Source organism: Squalius cephalus, assembly GCF_949319135.1.
Source record: "Squalius cephalus genome assembly, chromosome: 24".
In the NCBI taxonomy this organism is placed as follows: Eukaryota; Metazoa; Chordata; class Actinopteri; order Cypriniformes; family Leuciscidae; genus Squalius; species Squalius cephalus.
The window spans coordinates 24396352-24416560 of record NC_137145.1 but is presented as its reverse complement, the minus strand read 5'-3'; the positions used below and the strand labels follow the sequence as shown (position 1 = coordinate 24416560).

Here is a 20209-nt window from a genome sequence, read left to right as displayed (position 1 = left end):
TAGCATAATAGTTACTTACAGTAAAAACTTTTTTTATTATTATTATTTTTTTTATAGTGATGTTTAACTTAACCAACAAACCAACTAAGTAGTAAGTTTAGTTCTTAAGGAAAAGAAATAAACTGTTCTCACCAAATGCCTCTGGCTGCTTTGCTTCGGAAAAGTGGGTGATGATCTGAACCTAGAACCAGTAATAAAAATCATCAGCAAATTGTTAATATGCTGGAATGAACTCCATTAACATACAGCCTATAACTGCATATTAAAAGTTTTACAATTAAACTTTGCAGGAACATTAACTGCTTTTATTATAACGGCTGAAAGTACTGTAGCGGTACCATAATACTGTATCAGATCATAAAAAACATGGTACTTTGATATACACTACTGTTCAAAATGATGGGATTTGTAAGTTGTTTTTTTTATTATTAGTATTATTATGAAACCTTCTGCTCACCAAGGCTACATTTATTTGATCAAAAATACAGTAAAGAGAGAAATATTGTGAAATATGTAGAAATAGAAAATGTTTTCTATGTGAATATATAGTCAAATGTAATTTATTCCAGTGATCAAAGCTGAATTTTCAGCATCATTACTCCAGTCTTCAGTGTCACATGATCCTTCAGAAATCATTCTAATGTGATGATTTGATGCTCAAGAAACATTTATGATTATTATCAATGTTAAAACAGTTGTGCTGCTTCACTTTTTTGTGTAAAGTTCAAAAGAAAAACATTTTTTTTATATATTATAATATTATTTAATATTATAAATGCATTTAATGTCAGTTTTAATCAGTTTAATGCATCCTAGCTGAATAAATGTTTTCATTTCGTTAAAACGAATCATACTGTCTCCAAACTTTTACATGGTTAACTATGCATGGTACTAAATTATTATCACAATTACAACTATCCAGGTTTTCCATTACCATGTAACAGGTGCAAAAATGTATGTTTTTTTAACAGTAGAAAGTGTGTAATTGAGCCTTATGGCAGTGAATGTGACAGAGGATCATACCGGGGTCTGGAGCGTCAGGCTGGAGAGCAGGGAAATCATTTTCAAACATGAACGTGCTGTCATAATCAGGATTCACCTGAAATAAAACAGGAACATATCACGAGACTGGTGTTGCCTGTGTTTAATCAAAGACTGGTGGATAAAACATCCCAGAGCGCACTCTTTCATTCAGTTTGTTCTTCCTCAGGTTTACATATTTGAGTAGACAAGCTGTTTCCAGCCAAATGTACATCTGGATGAAGTAACAACATTATAGTGCCAAAGAGTTCAAGAGTGCATGTTCAACATCTTGTCCAATTGTAAAGTAGCCTGGCAACATTCTTTATTTTAATTAATCATTAAATAATAATATCCAGGAATGAGAGAGTCAGCCAAGAACATTTGTCAAGCTTAAGAGAGCGTTAAAAAACCAGTGCCACTGAATATTCATTGGCATATAACTCACACAAGCCGACGAAGAGACGGCAGAAGCGTACATTCAAGGAAACGATATCAACCTTTTTTTCTGCTTAGTCAGAGAACGCTGTATAATGACTGCAGACACATCACTTTCAGACAAGATGGTTTTATCTGTGTTCGTAAAAAAGCACCCATAATGCTCCAGGCTGAGCCAGAGGTGTCAAGAACAATGAAAATTCTGTGATTAATTACTCATCCTCATGTCGTTCCAAACCCGCAAGACTTTTTTTCATCTTGGTAACACAAGATTTGTTTTGATGAAATCTGAGAGCTTTCTGTCCCTCCAATGACAGATTGACAGATACAACTACCACTTTGATGCTACAAGTCGTAAAAATATTTCATATAGAGACTCGATTGCTTTACATGATGAAGATATTTCATTTAGTCTTTTATTGACATAGACATTGATCAGCCAACACAACTGCAAAAAAGGCTTTTCTTACTAAGTATTTTTGTCTGGTTTCCAGTCCAAATGTCAAAAAAGATGCATTTACTAGATGAGTTTTCCGGGGGAATTAATCAAAATTAAGTTGATGCTTAAAAAAAGCTAAATTATCTGCCAATGGGGTAAGAAAAATAATCTTAATTCAAACAGAAACAAGATTATTTGTCTTACCCCATTGGCAGATCATTTTGCTTGTTTTAAGCAAAATCTTACTTAAGTTTTATTTATTTCCCCAGAAAACAAGACTTAATATCTTATGTAATTTTACTACTTTAGTAAATAGATCTTGATTTAAGAAATGTTTGATATTCGGACTGTAAACAAGACAAAAATACTAAGTAAGAAAAGCAGTTTTTGCAGTTCATAAACAGAAGCTCAAACGAACCTGCTTAATGCGCGAGAACAAACCTCTTGCTGAAGCTCAAACGTGCTGCGTAACACGAGAACGAACCTCATTGGTCCTTGCTGAAGCTCAAACGTGCTGCGTAACACGAGAACGAACCTCATTGGTTCTTGCTGAAGCTCAAACGTGCTGCGTAACACGAGAACGAACCTCATTGGTCCTTGCAGAAGCTGAAACGTGCTGCGTAACACGAGAATGAACCTCATTGGTTCTTGCTGAAGCTCAAACGTGCTGCGTAACACGAGAACGAACCTCATTGGTCCTTGCAGAAGCTCAAACGTGCTGAGTAACACGAGAACGAACCTCATTGGTTCTTGCTGAAGCTCAAACGTGCTGCGTAACACGAGAACGAACCTCATTGGTTCTTGCTGAAGCTCAAACGTGCTGCGTAACACGAGAACGAACCTCATTGGTTCTTGCAGAAGCTCAAACGTGCTGAGTAACACGAGAACGAACCTCATTGGTTCTTGCAGAAGCTCAAACGTGCTGAGTAACACGAGAACGAACCTCATTGGTCCTTGCAGAAGCTCAAACGTGCTGCGTAACACGAGAACGAACCTCATTGGTTCTTGCTGAAGCTCAAACGTGCTGAGTAACACGAGAACGAACCTCATTGGTTCTTGCTGAAGCTCAAACGTGCTGCGTAACACGAGAACGAACCTCATTGGTTCTTGCAGAAGCTCAAACGTGCTGCGTAACACGAGAACGAACCTCATTGGTCCTTGCAGAAGCTCAAACGTGCTGCGTAACACGAGAACGAACCTCATTGGTTCTTGCTGAAGCTCAAACGTGCTGCGTAACACGAGAACGAACCTCATTGGTTCTTGCAGAAGCTCAAACGTGCTGCGTAACACGAGAACGAACCTCATTGGTTCTTGCTGAAGCTCAAACGTGCTGCGTAACACGAGAACGAACCTCATTGGTTCTTGCTGAAGCTCAAACGTGCTGCGCAACACGAGAATGAACCTCATTGGTTCTTGCAGAAGCTCAAACGTGCTGCGTAACACGAGAACGAACCTCATTGGTTCTTGCAGAAGCTCAAACGTGCTGCGTAACACGAGAACGAACCTCATTGGTTCTTGCTGAAGCTCAAACGTGCTGCGTAACACGAGAATAAACCTCATTGGTTCTTTCAGAAGCTCAAACGTGCTGCGTAACACGAGAATAAACCTCATTGGTTCTTGCTGAAGCTCAAACGTGCTGCGTAACACGAGAACGAACCTCATTGGTTCTTGCAGAAGCTCAAACGTGCTGCGTAACACGAGAACGAACCTCATTGGTTCTTGCTGAAGCTCAAACGTGCTGCGTAACACGAGAACGAACCTCATTGGTTCTTGCTGAAGCTCAAACGTGCTGCGCAACACGAGAATGAACCTCATTGGTTCTTGCAGAAGCTCAAACGTGCTGCGTAACACGAGAACGAACCTCATTGGTTCTTGCAGAAGCTCAAACGTGCTGCGTAACACGAGAACGAACCTCATTGGTTCTTGCAGAAGCTCAAACGTGCTGCGTAACACGAGAATAAACCTCATTGGTTCTTTCAGAAGCTCAAACGTGCTGCGTAACACGAGAATGAACCTCATTGGTTCTTGCAGAAGCTCAAACGTGCTGCGTAACACGAGAACGAACCTCATTGGTTCTTGCAGAAGCTCAAACGTGCTGCGTAACACGAGAACGAACCTCATTGGTTCTTGCAGAAGCTCAAACGTGCTGCGTAACACGAGAATAAACCTCATTGGTTCTTTCAGAAGCTCAAACGTGCTGCGTAACACGAGAATGAACCTCATTGGTTCTTTCAGAAGCTCAAACGTGCTGCGTAACACGAGAATGAACCTCATTGGTTCTTGCTGAAGCTCAAACGTGCTGCGTAACACGAGAACGAACCTCATTGGTTCTTTCAGAAGCTCAAACGTGCTGAGTAACACGAGAACAAACCTCATTGGTTCTTGCAGAAGCTCAAACGTGCTGAGTAACACGAGAACGAACCTCATTGGTTCTTTCAGAAGCTCAAACGTGCTGAGTAACACGAGAACGAACCTCATTGGTTCTTTCAGAAGCTCAAACGTGCTGAGTAACACGAGAACAAACCTCATTGGTTCTTTCAGAAGCTCAAACGTGCTGCGTAACACGAGAATGAACCTCATTGGTTCTTGCTGAAGCTCAAACGTGCTGCGTAACACGAGAACGAACCTCATTGGTTCTTTCAGAAGCTCAAACGTGCTGAGTAACACGAGAACAAACCTCATTGGTTCTTGCAGAAGCTCAAACGTGCTGCGTAACACGAGAACGAACCTCATTGGTTCTTTCAGAAGCTCAAACGTGCTGAGTAACACGAGAACAAACCTCATTGGTTCTTGCAGAAGCTCAAACGTGCTGCGTAACACGAGAATGAACCTCATTGGTTCTTGCTGAAGCTCAAACGTGCTGAGTAACACGAGAACGAACCTCATTGGTTCTTTCAGAAGCTCAAACGTGCTGAGTAACACGAGAACGAACCTCATTGGTTCTTGCTGAAGCTCAAACGTGCTGCGTAACACGAGAATGAACCTCATTGGTTCTTGCTGAAGCTCAAACGTGCTGCGTAACACGAGAACGAACCTCATTGGTTCTTTCAGAAGCTCAAACGTGCTGAGTAACACGAGAACGAACCTCATTGGTTCTTGCTGAAGCTCAAACGTGCTGCGTAACACGAGAACGAACCTCATTGGTTCTTTCAGAAGCTCAAACGTGCTGAGTAACACGAGAACAAACCTCATTGGTTCTTGCAGAAGCTCAAACGTGCTGCGTAACACGAGAATGAACCTCATTGGTTCTTGCTGAAGCTCAAACGTGCTGAGTAACACGAGAACGAACCTCATTGGTTCTTTCAGAAGCTCAAACGTGCTGAGTAACACGAGAACAAACCTCATTGGTTCTTTCAGAAGCTCAAACGTGCTGCGTAACACGAGAATGAACCTCATTGGTTCTTGCTGAAGCTCAAACGTGCTGCGTAACACGAGAACGAACCTCATTGGTTCTTTCAGAAGCTCAAACGTGCTGAGTAACACGAGAACAAACCTCATTGGTTCTTGCAGAAGCTCAAACGTGCTGCGTAACACGAGAACGAACCTCATTGGTTCTTTCAGAAGCTCAAACGTGCTGAGTAACACGAGAACAAACCTCATTGGTTCTTGCAGAAGCTCAAACGTGCTGCGTAACACGAGAATGAACCTCATTGGTTCTTGCTGAAGCTCAAACGTGCTGAGTAACACGAGAACGAACCTCATTGGTTCTTTCAGAAGCTCAAACGTGCTGAGTAACACGAGAACGAACCTCATTGGTTCTTGCTGAAGCTCAAACGTGCTGCGTAACACGAGAATGAACCTCATTGGTTCTTGCTGAAGCTCAAACGTGCTGCGTAACACGAGAACGAACCTCATTGGTTCTTTCAGAAGCTCAAACGTGCTGAGTAACACGAGAACGAACCTCATTGGTTCTTGCTGAAGCTCAAACGTGCTGCGTAACACGAGAATGAACCTCATTGGTTCTTGCTGAAGCTCAAACGTGCTGAGTAACACGAGAACAAACCTCATTGGTTCTTGCAGAAGCTCAAACGTGCTGAGTAACACGAGAACGAACCTCATTGGTTCTTTCAGAAGCTCAAACGTGCTGAGTAACACGAGAATGAACCTCATTGGTTCTTGCTGAAGCTCAAACGTGCTGCGTAACACGAGAACGAACCTCATTGGTTCTTTCAGAAGCTCAAACGTGCTGAGTAACACGAGAACAAACCTCATTGGTTCTTGCAGAAGCTCAAACGTGCTGAGTAACACGAGAACGAACCTCATTGGTTCTTTCAGAAGCTCAAACGTGCTGCGTAACACGAGAATGAACCTCATTGGTTCTTGCTGAAGCTCAAACGTGCTGCGTAACACGAGAATGAACCTCATTGGTTCTTGCTGAAGCTCAAACGTGCTGAGTAACACGAGAACGAACCTCATTGGTTCTTTCAGAAGCTCAAACGTGCTGCGTAACACGAGAATGAACCTCATTGGTTCTTGCTGAAGCTCAAACGTGCTGCGTAACACGAGAATGAACCTCATTGGTTCTTGCTGAAGCTCAAACTAAATTCAATTTGTTTATCATATAAAGCAATCCTTACTCTACAGAAAATTTGGACTAAATTGCTCAATTCATATGTATAAGTTTAACAATCTGTTTATGAACTTTTTGAAGCGTCAAAGTGGTAGTTGTGTAGCTGTCAGTGGAGGAACAGAAATCTCTCAGATTTCATCCAAAAGATTTTCATTTGTGTTCCAAAGATGAACGAAAGTCTTACGGGTTTGGAACGACTTGAGGGTGAGTAATACATGACAGAATTTACATTTTTGGGTGAACTATCCCTTTAAGAAAACTCTGAAATAAGAAATAAAAAAGTGTAACAAAAAAAAAATCCCTATCAGCTGAAGAAATGGGATGAAACTAGACCATGGAAGACAGTGAGTTGCTCACCTCTCCATTAGCTCTCACACTGCCAGGACAGAGAGGGTTGTTGGGGTCATGTCGTGGGATGTTGTCCTCTGGCGGATTCTCCACCTGTCCTTTCCACGGACGCTTCATCCGATGGGCCGAGACCAGAACCCATGAGTCCCGCAGAGGATTGTACCTTAAATGCTGGTGCTCTGAAACAAACATAAAGTTTCAAAAATAATTTGAGTTAAGGTCAACTCACCAAAAGTAAATTTATACCTCTTATTTGAAATGTTATTCTAGCAAATATTTATTGAATTATCCTTACTTGTGCATTATTTACGGCTGGTTTTTTTTTTGTGTGTGTGATTGATTTAACTTTTAATGTAGCAGGCAAGACTTTGCCACTTTATATGTTAAAATAATTTTTTGAACTTGTTATTTTTGGTGATTCGCTAGAACTACTTCAAAGTGTTATCACCTTGAGAGGACAATTTGACAGTGATAACATCATCCGTTTCACAGCAATATATACAACGTAGTTTAAAACACTGTGACAAACAGCAGAATTTACCTAAAATGCAAAATGATTGGTATAATTCCGCGCGCACTTATGAAGTGATGCCCAATAGGATCAGTTTCAGAACGGTTCATTGAAATAAACTGTCCGAGTGAATCGATTCTATAAAATGATTCAGACGTCCACCGCTAAAATCACATGACCAGATTCACAGCCAGTCATCACGTGACTCGTCTAGCTAATGTACGATTTCATTTAAGTGAATCCAAAAGACAGGAGTATGAAACAAAATAATAAAAAAATGATCATTGCATTACATTGCATCTAAAATGTGTCTGTGAATCATGCAAAGGTCAGCAAATAAATATGCATATGTGTCAATATGTTAAATCATTCCTTACCTTTAGGGTCAAACATGGGTTTACTAATACTGTCCATCTTACTGCTACTTTTATACGTTAATAAAAGTATCCTGTGGATACGCAATCTATCCGATCAACCGTGATGGGTTTTAAACATGAATTCATTGATTGTTTCTTGCTAGAGTTTCAAGTTTTCATTTGATCTTCCTTCTAAGTATCCTGAAGTGAACAAGGCTGCGCACATAAAACGCAGTATGTCACGTAAAGATTTATAATTAGAACAGTGTTTCCTGGTTTAAAGGTTTCTCGAGAGCGTAAATAATACACAATACATAACTACGTTGATTTATTCGATATGTTTCACTGTATCAATAAAGGGAGCTGGTGTAATGTGCGTATTTTGGTGGCACATTGATAATAATGATGCACCTTCACGCCGCCTTCTTCCTTGTTGAGCCCTGTGCGATTTCATTGGATTAGAGCTAGCTGTTTGTGGCAGCTGATTGGTTGTCCCAGATGTTACGTCACCTCACGTCAGCGACCGTCAGCTTTCATGTGAGCCATGCTGTGTGTCTGAATGAAGTCTGTTTAATGTCTTTTGAAACCTCAGACAGCTTTTTACTTTTAAACACTCATTTGTGGTCGTGCAACGATGTCTTTAATACGAAATATGCTAAAGATGGTGGTGGTTCTTGGTGTTCTGGTGTTGACAGTGCAGTTTATAAGATACTGGATGGCAAGTAAACAATATGTCTTTACTAAAGAAGATGTTGCCAAGTTAGCCAAACAGTATGCAGGTGAGTAAACACGATTAACCCGTTTCTGAAGTTACATCTGTTGCTAAGATCCTGCTATAAGTGTTCCCTGTAGCAATAGTAATATTGCGAATGATGTAATACATATACAGCTGTCTAATATATAGCCGGTTTATATTTAGATATACTTAAAGCAAAGTACAACTTTGAAGCCTTGTTGCACGGACTATATATATATATATATATGGGTCAATGACATGACGTGCATATTTTTTGTGTCCAAGTGCAGTATTTCCTTTTTAAATAATTGTAGAAATTAATGACATATATCACTTTATTCTGTAAAACCTATTTAGTTTGAATACATTTTTAGCACATTTAAATAATACATATTATTTAATGTTTTGTTTCACCTTTTTTGAAACTTTATTTGCCAATGACCCATTTACTTACATTACCAATACAAAGAGCAAAATATTAATACAACATGCAACTTTGAAGCCATGTGTTGCACAAGTAACACAGAGTTGTATTCAGCTGTTTTAAATATTATTTTCTCTTTGGTAAGCAAAGTTAAATATCATGAAGGACTGACCTTTTAAGGCTGATATTACACCCGTTTCAATTTCTTTTAATAATGGCAATGTGTGTATTATCTTCCTGACACTTCCTTTAAAGTCGGCATGGTGCGTTACCTATTGTGACGTATATCCGAGTGAAACGGCTTCTCAAACAAGAACAAATGTAGGGCGGGGCCTGATTTTGTCCATGGGGAATTGATTGGATGGTTCTGGTTTGCTATTGGTGGATCTCATGTGAGTGACAGGTTGCTCCGCCCTCTAGCCAGTTAACGCATCATCAGAGTAGAGAAGAGAGATGCTGCAAGAGTGATTGGGAAGTTAGTTTGAATAAAGATTACAAAGTACATGAATGTAAGAAAAAAAAATGATGTGCATGAAAAAAATTATTTATAATAAATACTTTATATATACATTTTATTATAAAATGTATAATAAAAAAATGGTGACTTTAACTTGCCTGATAGATGTTTAAAAGAAAAAGCTGTCTTAAGTCCCTGTGTTTGTGTGCCGTAGGCCAGGATCACGAACAGGCCTTCTCCAAGGTGGTGGTGGAGCTGCGTAAGAGGTATCCGGGCCACATCCTGCCGGACGAGGACCTGCAGTGGGTGTTCGTGAACGCCGGCGGGTGGATGGGCTCCATGTGTCTCCTGCACGCCTCTCTCACAGAGTACGTGCTGCTCTTCGGGACGGCAGTGGACACGGGTGGACATTCAGGTACGTTCAGATCATCTTAACACGCATTGAAAGAAGCGAGAGTTATGTAATCGGATTACTTTTTTCAAGTAACTAGTAAATTAACGGATTACTTTTAAAGGCCCCCTGAAATCAAAATGTATGTTTTTTTTTAGCTCTTAGTGTGAATATGTTAGCCTTAAGGTTATGAATAAAGCCTGGTTCACACGGGAATATTTTTTAAAATTGTCGGCCGATTTTCCAAACCTGAGAGACCCCACACACGGCGATAAAAAATCACGGGTCTAACAGTTTTGGTCGTACAGTGTGTGGTGCGCAGCCACACGGCAAAATCAACACATCACACACGAACCGATTTGACTACCGAGCATTCCCAGGTAAGACGGGGAATCTCGCAAAATCCCTCGAGATCAAACGTAATTTAATACTGTGCTTACGAGGATACTTGACAAAGTGAACATTTTGGCATACTTTTGTGTGTTTTTGTCCGTTCAAGCATGAAAGAGAACTCAATGCGGCAGCGCGCTGTCTGAAGCGGCAGTGTGCATGAGTTCTGTGTGTGTGTGTGTGTGTGTGTGTGTGTGTGTGTGTGCGCGCATCACACAGAGAGGAGATTTACAGACAGCGCGCCACCAGTACAGATTTAAGTTCTTTTTTTGCATTTTATCGCGCTTGAATTGTTTCTTAGCACTTCAATGAATGATAGCGTGATAAAATACTATAGAGCAGCCAATGGATGAAAGAAAAAATCTACACGCCACAATCCACAGGCTGCGTGCTCGTTTGTCCCTGGGGGACACACCACACACCAAAACAATCCAACATGTTGGATATCCCCGATTTGAGATCGGAGCGGTCCCGGAGTCCTTCCGAGCAGACGAGAGCAGTCTTAACACACCACACACGGCAGGAATATCTGATCAGATTATTTTACGATAATCGGAGCATCCTTAAGATTGTCGGAAGGGGTGAATCGGAGCTAAAATCGGCCTAATTATCCTGCCGTGTGAACCAGGCTTAAGCTGGTGTGTTCCAAAACAATGACAAAATTCGCATTTAAGAGATATAAGCATTCAAAACTTAGTCTTTCACTTCCGCTAAAATGGATGACAGCTTTTTATGACATTACCAGCTTCTCATCACATCTTCTGTCCAATCAAATGCTCTCCAGAATCTAAAGCTCCGCCCCCTATGCTATAAACACCACCTGGCCAAAGCGACCATTGATGCGTCACAGAGCAACATGGGCTGGAGATGTGTGTTCGGTTGCTCAAACGTTCGAGTTTTATTTCATTTTCCAACTGTACGTTAGTTAGCGTATCATCAGCGCTCGCATTCGCTTCCATGGTGCCGTCAAGTACGACTTGCAGTCTGTGAGGTAAACTAAACGCTACTGGCTATTTGAAAAGGGGGAGGAGCCATTCAATATGTCCCGCCTTAGCTTCCTGTTTCAGTGGAAATGACGCGATCCAAGGCACTTCAGTGGGCCTTTACATTTACAACAATATCTTTACAGTTACTTTTTCTCATTGACAGCACAGCAGAAGTTTTGCCACATTAGGATTTCTTGAATGTTCCCTCACTGTGTATCTCCTTCAGGTCGTTACTGGGCAGAAATATCAGACACGGTCATATCTGGAAATTTCAGGCAATGGAAAGAAGGAACGACTAAAAGCGAGACTTATTATCCAGGTATAAGAGCCATACGTCCTCAGCACATGCTCTGAGCTAACAGTGATTTACCCGTAAAGCTTCATGTGGTTTGTACTGGCAGGTGACACTATAGTGCACGCGGTGGGAGAGGCGACGTCGGTGCAGTGGAGCGCTGGGACGTGGATGGTGGAGTACGGTCGCGGGTTCATCCCCTCCACGCTGGGATTCGCTTTGGCCGACACCGTCTTCAGCACACAGGACTTTCTGACACTATTTTATACAGTTCGTGTTTACGTGAAGGGTATGATCCTGGAGGCGAGCACTTACCTAACTGAGGCCAGCGTCCTTTGAAAACCACACTGCGCTGTACAGTACGTCCCGTCCCTTCGGTATTCGGATAATCGATCGCAGCGTCAGGTCAGAACCGACGACGTGTTGAATTGGATGTATGGAAAGAAAGCACTTAATGTAATTATTTTCCAACTATGAAAGTTTTTATTCTCCATACTGTATAAAGAGTTTATCAAATGTCTTTTCCAAAACATATTGTTGGACACAAAAAAAGTGTGTGTGTGTGTGGGGTCCTGTGTTTGAACATGGCAAGATGTTTTAGCAGCTAAATACTGTCCAGAAACGATTATAATAACGAGGTATGATTAAAAATTGAAATAATAGTTTTCTGTATTTCGAAATCACACTCTTTGCACCTTTAATATACTGTGAATATTAATCGCTGCTTTTTTTTCATAAGATACATTTACAGTTTAAAACTGGTGTTCAGCCTGCAGTCGCTCCAGAATAAAACCATCAATTAATATCGTTGAATAAGTCTATTTAATTCATTTATTCACTTTCTTTTGTGTTCTGTTTTGTATGTCAAATAGGGAATGTGGTATTACAAAATCACGTGTGAAAGTTTTATTTTCCATACTGTACAAACAAAGAATTAACCAAAATAGATATTTATGTTTAAAAATAGGAGTTTGAGGGGAACAGTGCCTTGCGAAAGTATTCATACCCCTTCATTTTTCACTTTTCATGTTGCTGTCTTATGTTCAACTACCTTTTTTTTGTTTGTTTTTCACATCAATCTACACTCCATACATCATAATGACACAGCAAAAAAATAAAAAATTGTGACAACTTTGCAAATTTATTTAAAAGGAAGAACTGAAATAAGTACATTGCATAAGTATTCAAACCCTTAACTCTGTACTTATTTGAAGCGCCTTTACAGCTTTTTGGGTATGATGTGACAAGCTTTGCACATCTGCCTTTGGTGATTTTCTGCCATTCTTCTCCTCAGATCCTCTCAGGCTCTGTCAGGTTGGATGGGGATCATCATGGACAGATATTTTCAGGTTTCTCCAGAGATGGTCGATTGGGTTCAAGCACAGGCTCTGGCTGGGTCACTCAGGGACATTCACAGAGTTGTCCATAAGTTCTGTTCAACTCTAGAAAGAGCCTGGGTTGTTTCATACTTCTTATGGAGGCCACATATGTTTCTGTGAACCTTCAATACAGCAGAATTTCTATTTATCTTCTGTTCTTTTGACCTCATGGCTTGGTGTTTGCTCTGATATGCATTTTCAGAGAGGTGTTTATTGAGAAGAGTGTGCCTTTACAAATCATACTCATTCAATTGAGTTTGCCACAGGTTAGCTCCACTCGAAGTGCAGTAACATCTCCTGTGCTAAATTTCAAGTGTCCCAAAGAAGGGTATGAATACTAATGCAATGTATTTAATTTATTTATTTTTAGTACACCTGTGAAGTTGTCACAAATCTTGTTTTTTTTCTTTGTCATTATGGTTTATGGAGTGTAGACAGATGTGAAATTGTTTTAATTCAAAAGTATTTTTACATAACAACAGTAACGTTTGTGTGTGTGTCTGTGCCGGGTCACACACACGACTCCAGCTCATTATCTCCAGGTCGCTGTAGGCTCATGTCATGAGTGCCTGTGTGTTTATATCACGATGGATCTCTCTTATCAAGCCATTAGGACTGCTAACCAGGCCAGAGAGGCGGTAAGTGTTCATGTTGTTTTCGCTATTAAACTTTAATTTTACGAAGTGTACCTTGTTGAGCTACAGTAAATCTGCTGAAATATTGGAATGAATGCGTATAAAGAAACGAGTATATAAACACAAATAAATGGAGGTACGAATCAAACCGAATGTAATTTCAAATAGCCTTTTAGACCACATTTGTTCGCCATTATTAGAGGGCTTGTTAGTTTAGTTACCTACTAAATAAGCGTGTTTACAGCTTACAGTCTGTGGTTTACGGCCATTGTGGGTCCTGTGTTGCTATAGCAACCCGTCAGGCTGCTCGTCGCACTTCCCTTAATGTAAGATTTGGCGCCATCTTCCGGATAAACACAGTCTAGTGTAGTTTGTGAAAATATTTCACTCTAAAATGAAATGTTGCAGCCAAAATGTAGCAATTCAAATAAAAACGTTATCATAGTAAAGTCGTGACACGGCTCTAGTCCCAGACTAAACTGCATGTTTGAGCTGTTTTAACTGAAAGCAACTTGCACTGATATATCTTAAAATATGTCAGTCATTGTGCTAGATGAACACCAGTAATGTGTTTTCTAAGGCATGTTTATAAAATCGACTTAAATATCCTAATCCTGGCTTAATCTAAGCCTTTGTCTGTGAAACCAGGCCTAACAGTTTCTTGATATAATGTTATGAATTCATGGTCTTCTTTTAGGATGAGTTGAGAACTGAAACACGCAGGAGAAATTTGCTGGTTCTGATTTATCATCATTTACTGGAGGAGGGGTGAGATTTTCCTTTAAACACTTCTTAAATTCACATTCTAGTCTCAAACGAGTGAAAGACACGCATGTAAATACATTTGAATGAATTTCTCACACAGGTATATGGATTCAGCCAAGGCTTTAGAAAAAGACAGCAGTTTTGGGATATGCCGCTTTGAAGTGTGTGATAATGTTGACCTGGACACGGTTCTCATGGAGTATGAGAGTTATTATTTTATAAAGTTTCAGAAATATCCCAAACTAACCAAGAAACCGCCAGAACAAGGTAAGAGTTTACTCTTCGTATTGTTATTTTACACTTCATAATAAGTCACCAATATTTATGTTTTTAATTTTTTTTATTATAAATGTTCTTGTAAGTTTTGGATGTACATTGATATATAGTGTAATAATATTTGTACCATTAATGAAAGCTATTATTCAGTGTTACTTCTTTCTTTATAGGAGAGAATCGGCTTGTGAAGAGTTGTGGTAAAAGAAGGTATGTACAGTACTTTTAGCACAAGAATATTCAAAGACTTGCTGTTTATTGACCGTGTGTTCATATGTAAAAAGGACATCATCATCATCATCCATTCAGACACTCCCAAGAATCAACTCCGTCCAGCGACCGCCGTCCAGAAACACTGTTAAAAGGTCTGAGTCTAAACTAACAGGGAGAGACATCAGTAAATCCAGGGTGAGTCTCCAAACATCATCTATGAAGCTTGTTTCTGCCATGGAATAAAAAAGGTCATTTTGAGTCAATCTTATTTTGACTTTTCTCTCAGAACTGTGACATTTAAACTCGGAAGTGTGAAAAGATTTTTGAAAATTAGAAAAAAAAAATCACAATTACCTTTTTTTTTTTTCTCTCTGTGGCGGAAACAAGCTTCCATATAAATCTGATACATAATAATTATGTTTGAAGAAAATATTCTATCCTAAAGTGTAAATGTTAAATATAGCTTTGCTTGATCTGTCCAGGAAGGTAACAGCCTGACACCTGTGGAGACATCAGGATTTGGTCTGAATGTGTCTCCTGTCATCAGGAATGGACCTGAAGAGGGAACACGCATGAGAAAGGTCATTCTCTTCTTTAAAAAACAAAGTTTGGAGAACCCGTGGGATGTTTATTCAAACATTTGTCACAAAAATGAAAATTCTGCCATCATTTTCTCCCCCTCATATCAGGGTCATCAGGTTGATTACAGGAACCTGATTCAAGATGCGATTAAAGGTGCCGCTAATGACACAGATTTCTCGGTAGGTATTTCTCATTCAGTGAAAGGAATATTCCAGGTTGAATACAACTTAAGCTCTGTTGGGAGTATTTTGAGATATTCAGTTGATTGCCACAAGTTACAGTTGTGAAACAACAAAACATTTATTTGGTTTGGACAATCTGTGTCTGTTGAGATCTAATATCTGTTATATTTGACTAACAGGAGCGTTTGCTGAAGCCCATAAGTGCCTTCAGTGGGATGAACAGTGACATGAGGGAACTTGCAGCTGTTATTAGCAGAGTAAGTTCATTCTTATCAAACCATTTCTCTTGTATGGCAGTTTAAAACTATATTAGGGTAAACCTAATCTTATTTTCACAGAGCCCCTAAAGGGACGTGGTGAAGAAAAAAAATATGAGATGGAGGACACATAATTTATCAATGCTTTTGCGTTCTCTCGCAAATGTTTTACGTTCCCCCGAAAAAACTTTGCGTTTGTTCGCAAAGAGCTCAAAACATTTTACGAGCGTACGCAAATTTTCTCGGGGAACACAAAACATTTAGCAAGCGAACGTAAAGTTTCTCTGGGCAACGCAAAACATTTTATGAGCGAACGCAAATTTTTCGGGGAATGCAAAGGTTTTGCAAGCAAACGCAAAGTTTCTCTGGCAAAATATTTTACGAGCGAACGCAAAGTTTCTCTGGGCAACGCAAAATATTTTATGAGCAAACGCAAAGTCTCTAAGCAAAACATTTTACGAGCGTACGCAAAAGCATTGACTTATTATTTTTCCTCCCATCTCATATTTTTTTCCAACTACCATGTCCCTTTAGGGTCTCCACACATTTTACCACACAAAAAAATAAAAAATGCATTAAGATTGAAGAACATTTATCAGGACTATTAAGATTTTTTTTTTTTCAGTTAAGCTCACTCTCCCAAAATCCTCATTAACATCCTTACTGTATGTTTTACTTTGATACATTGAAAATCAATCTATATTGACACTTTTTTTTTTTCAAAATTTATAAATCTAAATTACTGTCCACACAATGAACAAGATTCAGAAAAATTATATATAAATTATATATAAAAAAAAAAATAAAAATAAAAAATAATATATATATATATATATATATACATATATATATATATACAGTGAGGAAAATAAGTATTTGAACACCCTGCTATTTTGCAAGTTCTCCCACTTGGAAGTCATGGAGGGGTCTGAAATTGTCATCGTAGGTGCATGTCCACTGTGAGAGACATAATCTAAAAAAAAAAAATCCAGAAATCACAATATATGATTTTTTAACTATTTATTTGTATGATACAGCTGCAAATAAGTATTTGAACACCTGTCTATCAGCTAGAATTCTGACCCTCAAAGACCTGTTAGTCTGCCTTTAAAATGTCCACCTCCACTCCATTTATTATCCTAAATTAGATGCACCTGTTTGAGGTCATTAGCTGCATAAAGACACCTGTCCACCCCATACAATCAGTAAGAATCCAACTACTAACATGGCCAAGACCAAAGAGCTGTCCAAAGACACTAGAGACAAAATTGTACACCTCCACAAGGCTGGAAAGGGCTACGGGGAAATTGCCAAGCAGCTTGGTGAAAAAAGGTCCACTGTTGGAGCAATCATTAGAAAATGGAAGAAGCTAAACATGACTGTCAATCCCCCTCGGACTGGGGCTCCATGCAAGATCTCACCTCGTGGGGTCTCAATGATCCTAAGAAAGGTGAGAAATCAGCCCAGAACTACACGGGAGGAGCTGGTCAATGACCTGAAAAGAGCTGGGACCACCGTTTCCAAGGTTACTGTTGATAATACACTAAGACGTCATGGTTTGAAATCATACATGGCACGGAAGGTTCCCCTGCTTAAACCAGCACATGGCAAGGCCCGTCTTAAGTTTGCCAATGACCATTTGGATGATCCAGAGGAGTCATGGGAGAAAGTCATGTGGTCAGATGAGACCAAAATAGAACTTTTTGGTCATAATTCCACTAAACGTGTTTGGAGGAAGAAGAATGATGAGTACCATCCCAAGAACACCATCCCTATTGTGAAGCATGGGGGTGGTAGCATCATGCTTTGGGGGTGTTTTTCTGCACATGGGACAGGGTGACTGCACTGTATTAAGGAGAGGATGACCGGGGCCATGTATTGCGAGATTTTGGGGAACAACCTCCTTCCCTCAGTTAGAGCATTGAAGATGGGTCGAGGCTGGGTCTTCCAACATGACAATGACCCGAAGCACACAGCCAGGATAACCAAGGAGTGGCTCTGTAAGAAGCATATCAAGGTTCTGGCGTGGCCTAGCCAGTCTCCAGACCTAAACCCAATAGAGAATCTTTGGAGGGAGCTCAAACTCCGTGTTTCTCAGCGACAGCCCAGAAACCTGACTGATCTAGAGAAGATCTGTGTGGAGGAGTGGGCCAAAATCCCTCCTGCAGTGTGTGCAAACCTGGTGAAAAACTACAGGAAACGTTTGACCTCTGTAATTGCAAACAAAGGCTACTGAACCAAATATTAACATTGATTTTCTCAGGTGTTCAAATACTTATTTGCAGCTGTATCATACAAATAAATAGTTAAAAAAATCATACATTGTGATTTCTGGATTTTTTTTATTTAGATTATGTCTCACAGTGGACATGCACCTACGATGACAATTTCAGACCCCTCCATGATTTCTAAGTGGGAGAACTTGCAAAATAGCAGGGTGTTCAAATACTTATTTTCCTCACTGTATATATATATATATATATTTGTTTGTTTGTTTTTCCATGCACTTGAAGCATTACTTTTTTTCATATTTCTATTGTTGCTTTAAATTAAAATCAACAAAAAGCAGAACAATTATTACGTTTTCATTATGGTAATGAGATTGTGTGGGGGAAATGAATTTAATTATCATAAAAATAAAGTCACAATGCAAAATATATTGATAAGCCTAACACAGGCTTCATTTTCATTCATTTGATTTTGATGTTTCACCCATTATACCATATTTTACTTTAAAGACAAAATAGGACAATATGTCAGTTAATGAAGAGACATTTGTGTTAATGAATGTGCATTTTCAACATTAATGCAACACTAGAGTGCAGTGCTATCTGTTTTATAATACAGCGTGACATTTGTGTGTGCAGATACATGCACAAGGTGGACCATGTATTATTGAAGCACTCAATTTCCTCTTTCTCTGCTGTCTCTCCATAAAGGATATCTATTTACACAACCCCAACGTGCGCTGGGACGACATTATAGGTCTGGAGGCTGCCAAGCGATTAGTCAAAGAAGCTGTCGTCTACCCCATTAAGGTGCTTGGCTGCTAAACACTTTGGTATTTCTCAAGCTGCCGCCTGCCTTCGATTCTGAATACATCTCCACTAAAGGCTACAGGAAAGCCGAGCTCAGGGTTATTTCTTACGGTGACATGAAATCTATACCTGAATACCATCCAATCTGACCGCTCACATATCTGGCTCATCTCTGGCCTCTCTGGTGATGGCTTCAGATCCACAATACGCTCCTGACAACAGGAAATGCAAACGTTATTTGTCTTCTCTGGCTCAATCATGTGGTGAAGAAGGTCGTTGTCATACCTGAAAATTATGTTTGCTCAGTATTATTTGCTTCTAGCACATAAAGTAAGAATTATATAAAGAATATGATTATATCACATTATGCTGAAAGACATCTTGCGGCTCGGTTTTGTCAATACTTGGATCTTTTCATGTATTAGATAAAGTGGTGTCTTGACAGTTAATTGGTCAATGAAAATATTACTGTTTACTGAAAATATTATGTTATTCTCCTCACCGTTAAGTCAAAAAACGCAATTGATTATGGTCAGTTTTTAGTGGTGTTTGCTAAGGCAGCTTGCAGTGTGCTCATACTGTTATTTATCAAATTTAATCAGATTTTCACTTAGTGGATAAAATCTGTTAAACCTGCATCCTTGCAACGACCTAGCAACCACTCAAAGAACCCTAGCGACCACTCATAACACCTTAGTAGCCAATAAACAACCATTCAGAACACTTTCGAACAGCTAGTAACCACCCAACACACCTTAGCTGCCACCTAGCAACACCCTAGTAACCACCCAGAACACATTTTCAATTCCATAAAAATCAGAGCACCATGGTAATAGCTTAGTAACACTCTCACATGCACTTAGAACACCTTAGCAGCCACCTAGCAACACCCTAGTAACCACCCAGAACACATTTTCAATCCCATTACAATCAGAGTACCATAGCAATAGCCTAGCAACACTCTTACAGGCACTCAGAACATCTTAGCAGCCACCTAGCAACAACCTAGCCCATACCATTATAGCAACTATTCAGAACACTCTTTGGTCTAATAACCACCTAGATTATAACATCCTTAGAAACTTCATTGTAATGCCCTAGTAACCATCCAGAACACCCTATGCTTAGCAACAACCTAGCGATGGACTAGCAGCCACCCAGAACTCCACTGCAAACAAGTAACCACCCAGAACACCCTAAAAACTGTTTAGCGAACACAATCTGCCTAAAAACAACATCCTAGTAGCCATGACAAAACCCCATAGCAACCACATAGTAATGTACTACCAGCCACTCAGAAAGCGCAAAAGTGGTGCTAACCCTGGAGCTGGGTTTCATAACCCCGTTTAAAAAGCGGTGCTAACCCTGGGTTAAGCGCAGTGTAAAAAGCCCTATAGATCAGCATAGCAACAACCTAACAACACAAGGCGATTTAGAATGCCTTAAAACTGCAACACACCTAACAAAAGCCTAGTAGCCATGGCAAAGCACCATAGCAACCACCTAGCAATGTTCTAACAGCCATTT

The 20209-nt window shown here is 39.8% G+C and overlaps 3 protein-coding genes across 4 annotated transcripts in view; 2 read left to right on the top strand and 1 right to left on the bottom strand.

The window, feature by feature from the left end:
- The window catches only part of galt (galactose-1-phosphate uridylyltransferase), a 123558-nt gene extending 115579 nt beyond the window's left edge, over positions 1–7979 (bottom strand). The window contains exons 1-4 of one of the 2 annotated variants that reach the window (XM_079862000.1): positions 7704–7979; positions 6825–6994; positions 1024–1099; positions 133–181 (exon numbers count right to left, since the gene is read on the bottom strand). In XM_079862000.1, the coding sequence (XP_079718126.1) occupies positions 133–181; positions 1024–1099; positions 6825–6994; positions 7704–7740 (332 nt within the window). In that variant the 5' untranslated portion in view covers positions 7741–7979. Of the gene's footprint in view, positions 1–132; positions 182–1023; positions 1100–6824; positions 6995–7356; positions 7432–7703 lie in introns of those variants that run through there. The other variant, XM_079862001.1, reaches the window with a different exon arrangement.
- Positions 7980–8199: 220 nt separating this feature from the next.
- sigmar1 (sigma non-opioid intracellular receptor 1) lies at positions 8200–12169 on the top strand. The gene is made up of 4 exons (XM_079862003.1): positions 8200–8461; positions 9514–9714; positions 11293–11385; positions 11468–12169. Exons 1-4 carry the CDS (start codon positions 8317–8319, stop codon positions 11695–11697), a joined length of 669 nt encoding a protein of 222 aa, XP_079718129.1. The 5' UTR covers positions 8200–8316; the 3' UTR covers positions 11698–12169.
- Positions 12170–12652: 483 nt separating this feature from the next.
- The window catches only part of katnal2 (katanin p60 subunit A-like 2), an 11059-nt gene continuing 3502 nt past the window's right edge, over positions 12653–20209 (top strand). The window contains exons 1-9 of the mRNA XM_079861994.1: positions 12653–13375; positions 14070–14140; positions 14238–14404; positions 14584–14620; positions 14695–14818; positions 15106–15204; positions 15313–15384; positions 15567–15644; positions 18584–18682. Coding sequence (XP_079718120.1) covers positions 13325–13375; positions 14070–14140; positions 14238–14404; positions 14584–14620; positions 14695–14818; positions 15106–15204; positions 15313–15384; positions 15567–15644; positions 18584–18682 — 798 coding nt within the window. The 5' untranslated portion in view covers positions 12653–13324. The remainder of the gene's footprint in view (positions 13376–14069; positions 14141–14237; positions 14405–14583; positions 14621–14694; positions 14819–15105; positions 15205–15312; positions 15385–15566; positions 15645–18583; positions 18683–20209) is intronic.

Excerpts from the sequence above, each read along its gene's own strand:
- sigmar1 (XM_079862003.1), top strand. The coding sequence starts at position 8,317 with ATGTCTTTAATACGAAATATGCTAAAGATGGTGGTGGTTCTTGGTGTT. Across the intron at positions 9,715-11,292 it reads GGACACGGGTGGACATTCAG|GTCGTTACTGGGCAGAAATA; the intron begins GTACGTTCAGAT and ends TATCTCCTTCAG. Across the intron at positions 11,386-11,467 it reads AAGCGAGACTTATTATCCAG|GTGACACTATAGTGCACGCG; the intron begins GTATAAGAGCCA and ends TTGTACTGGCAG.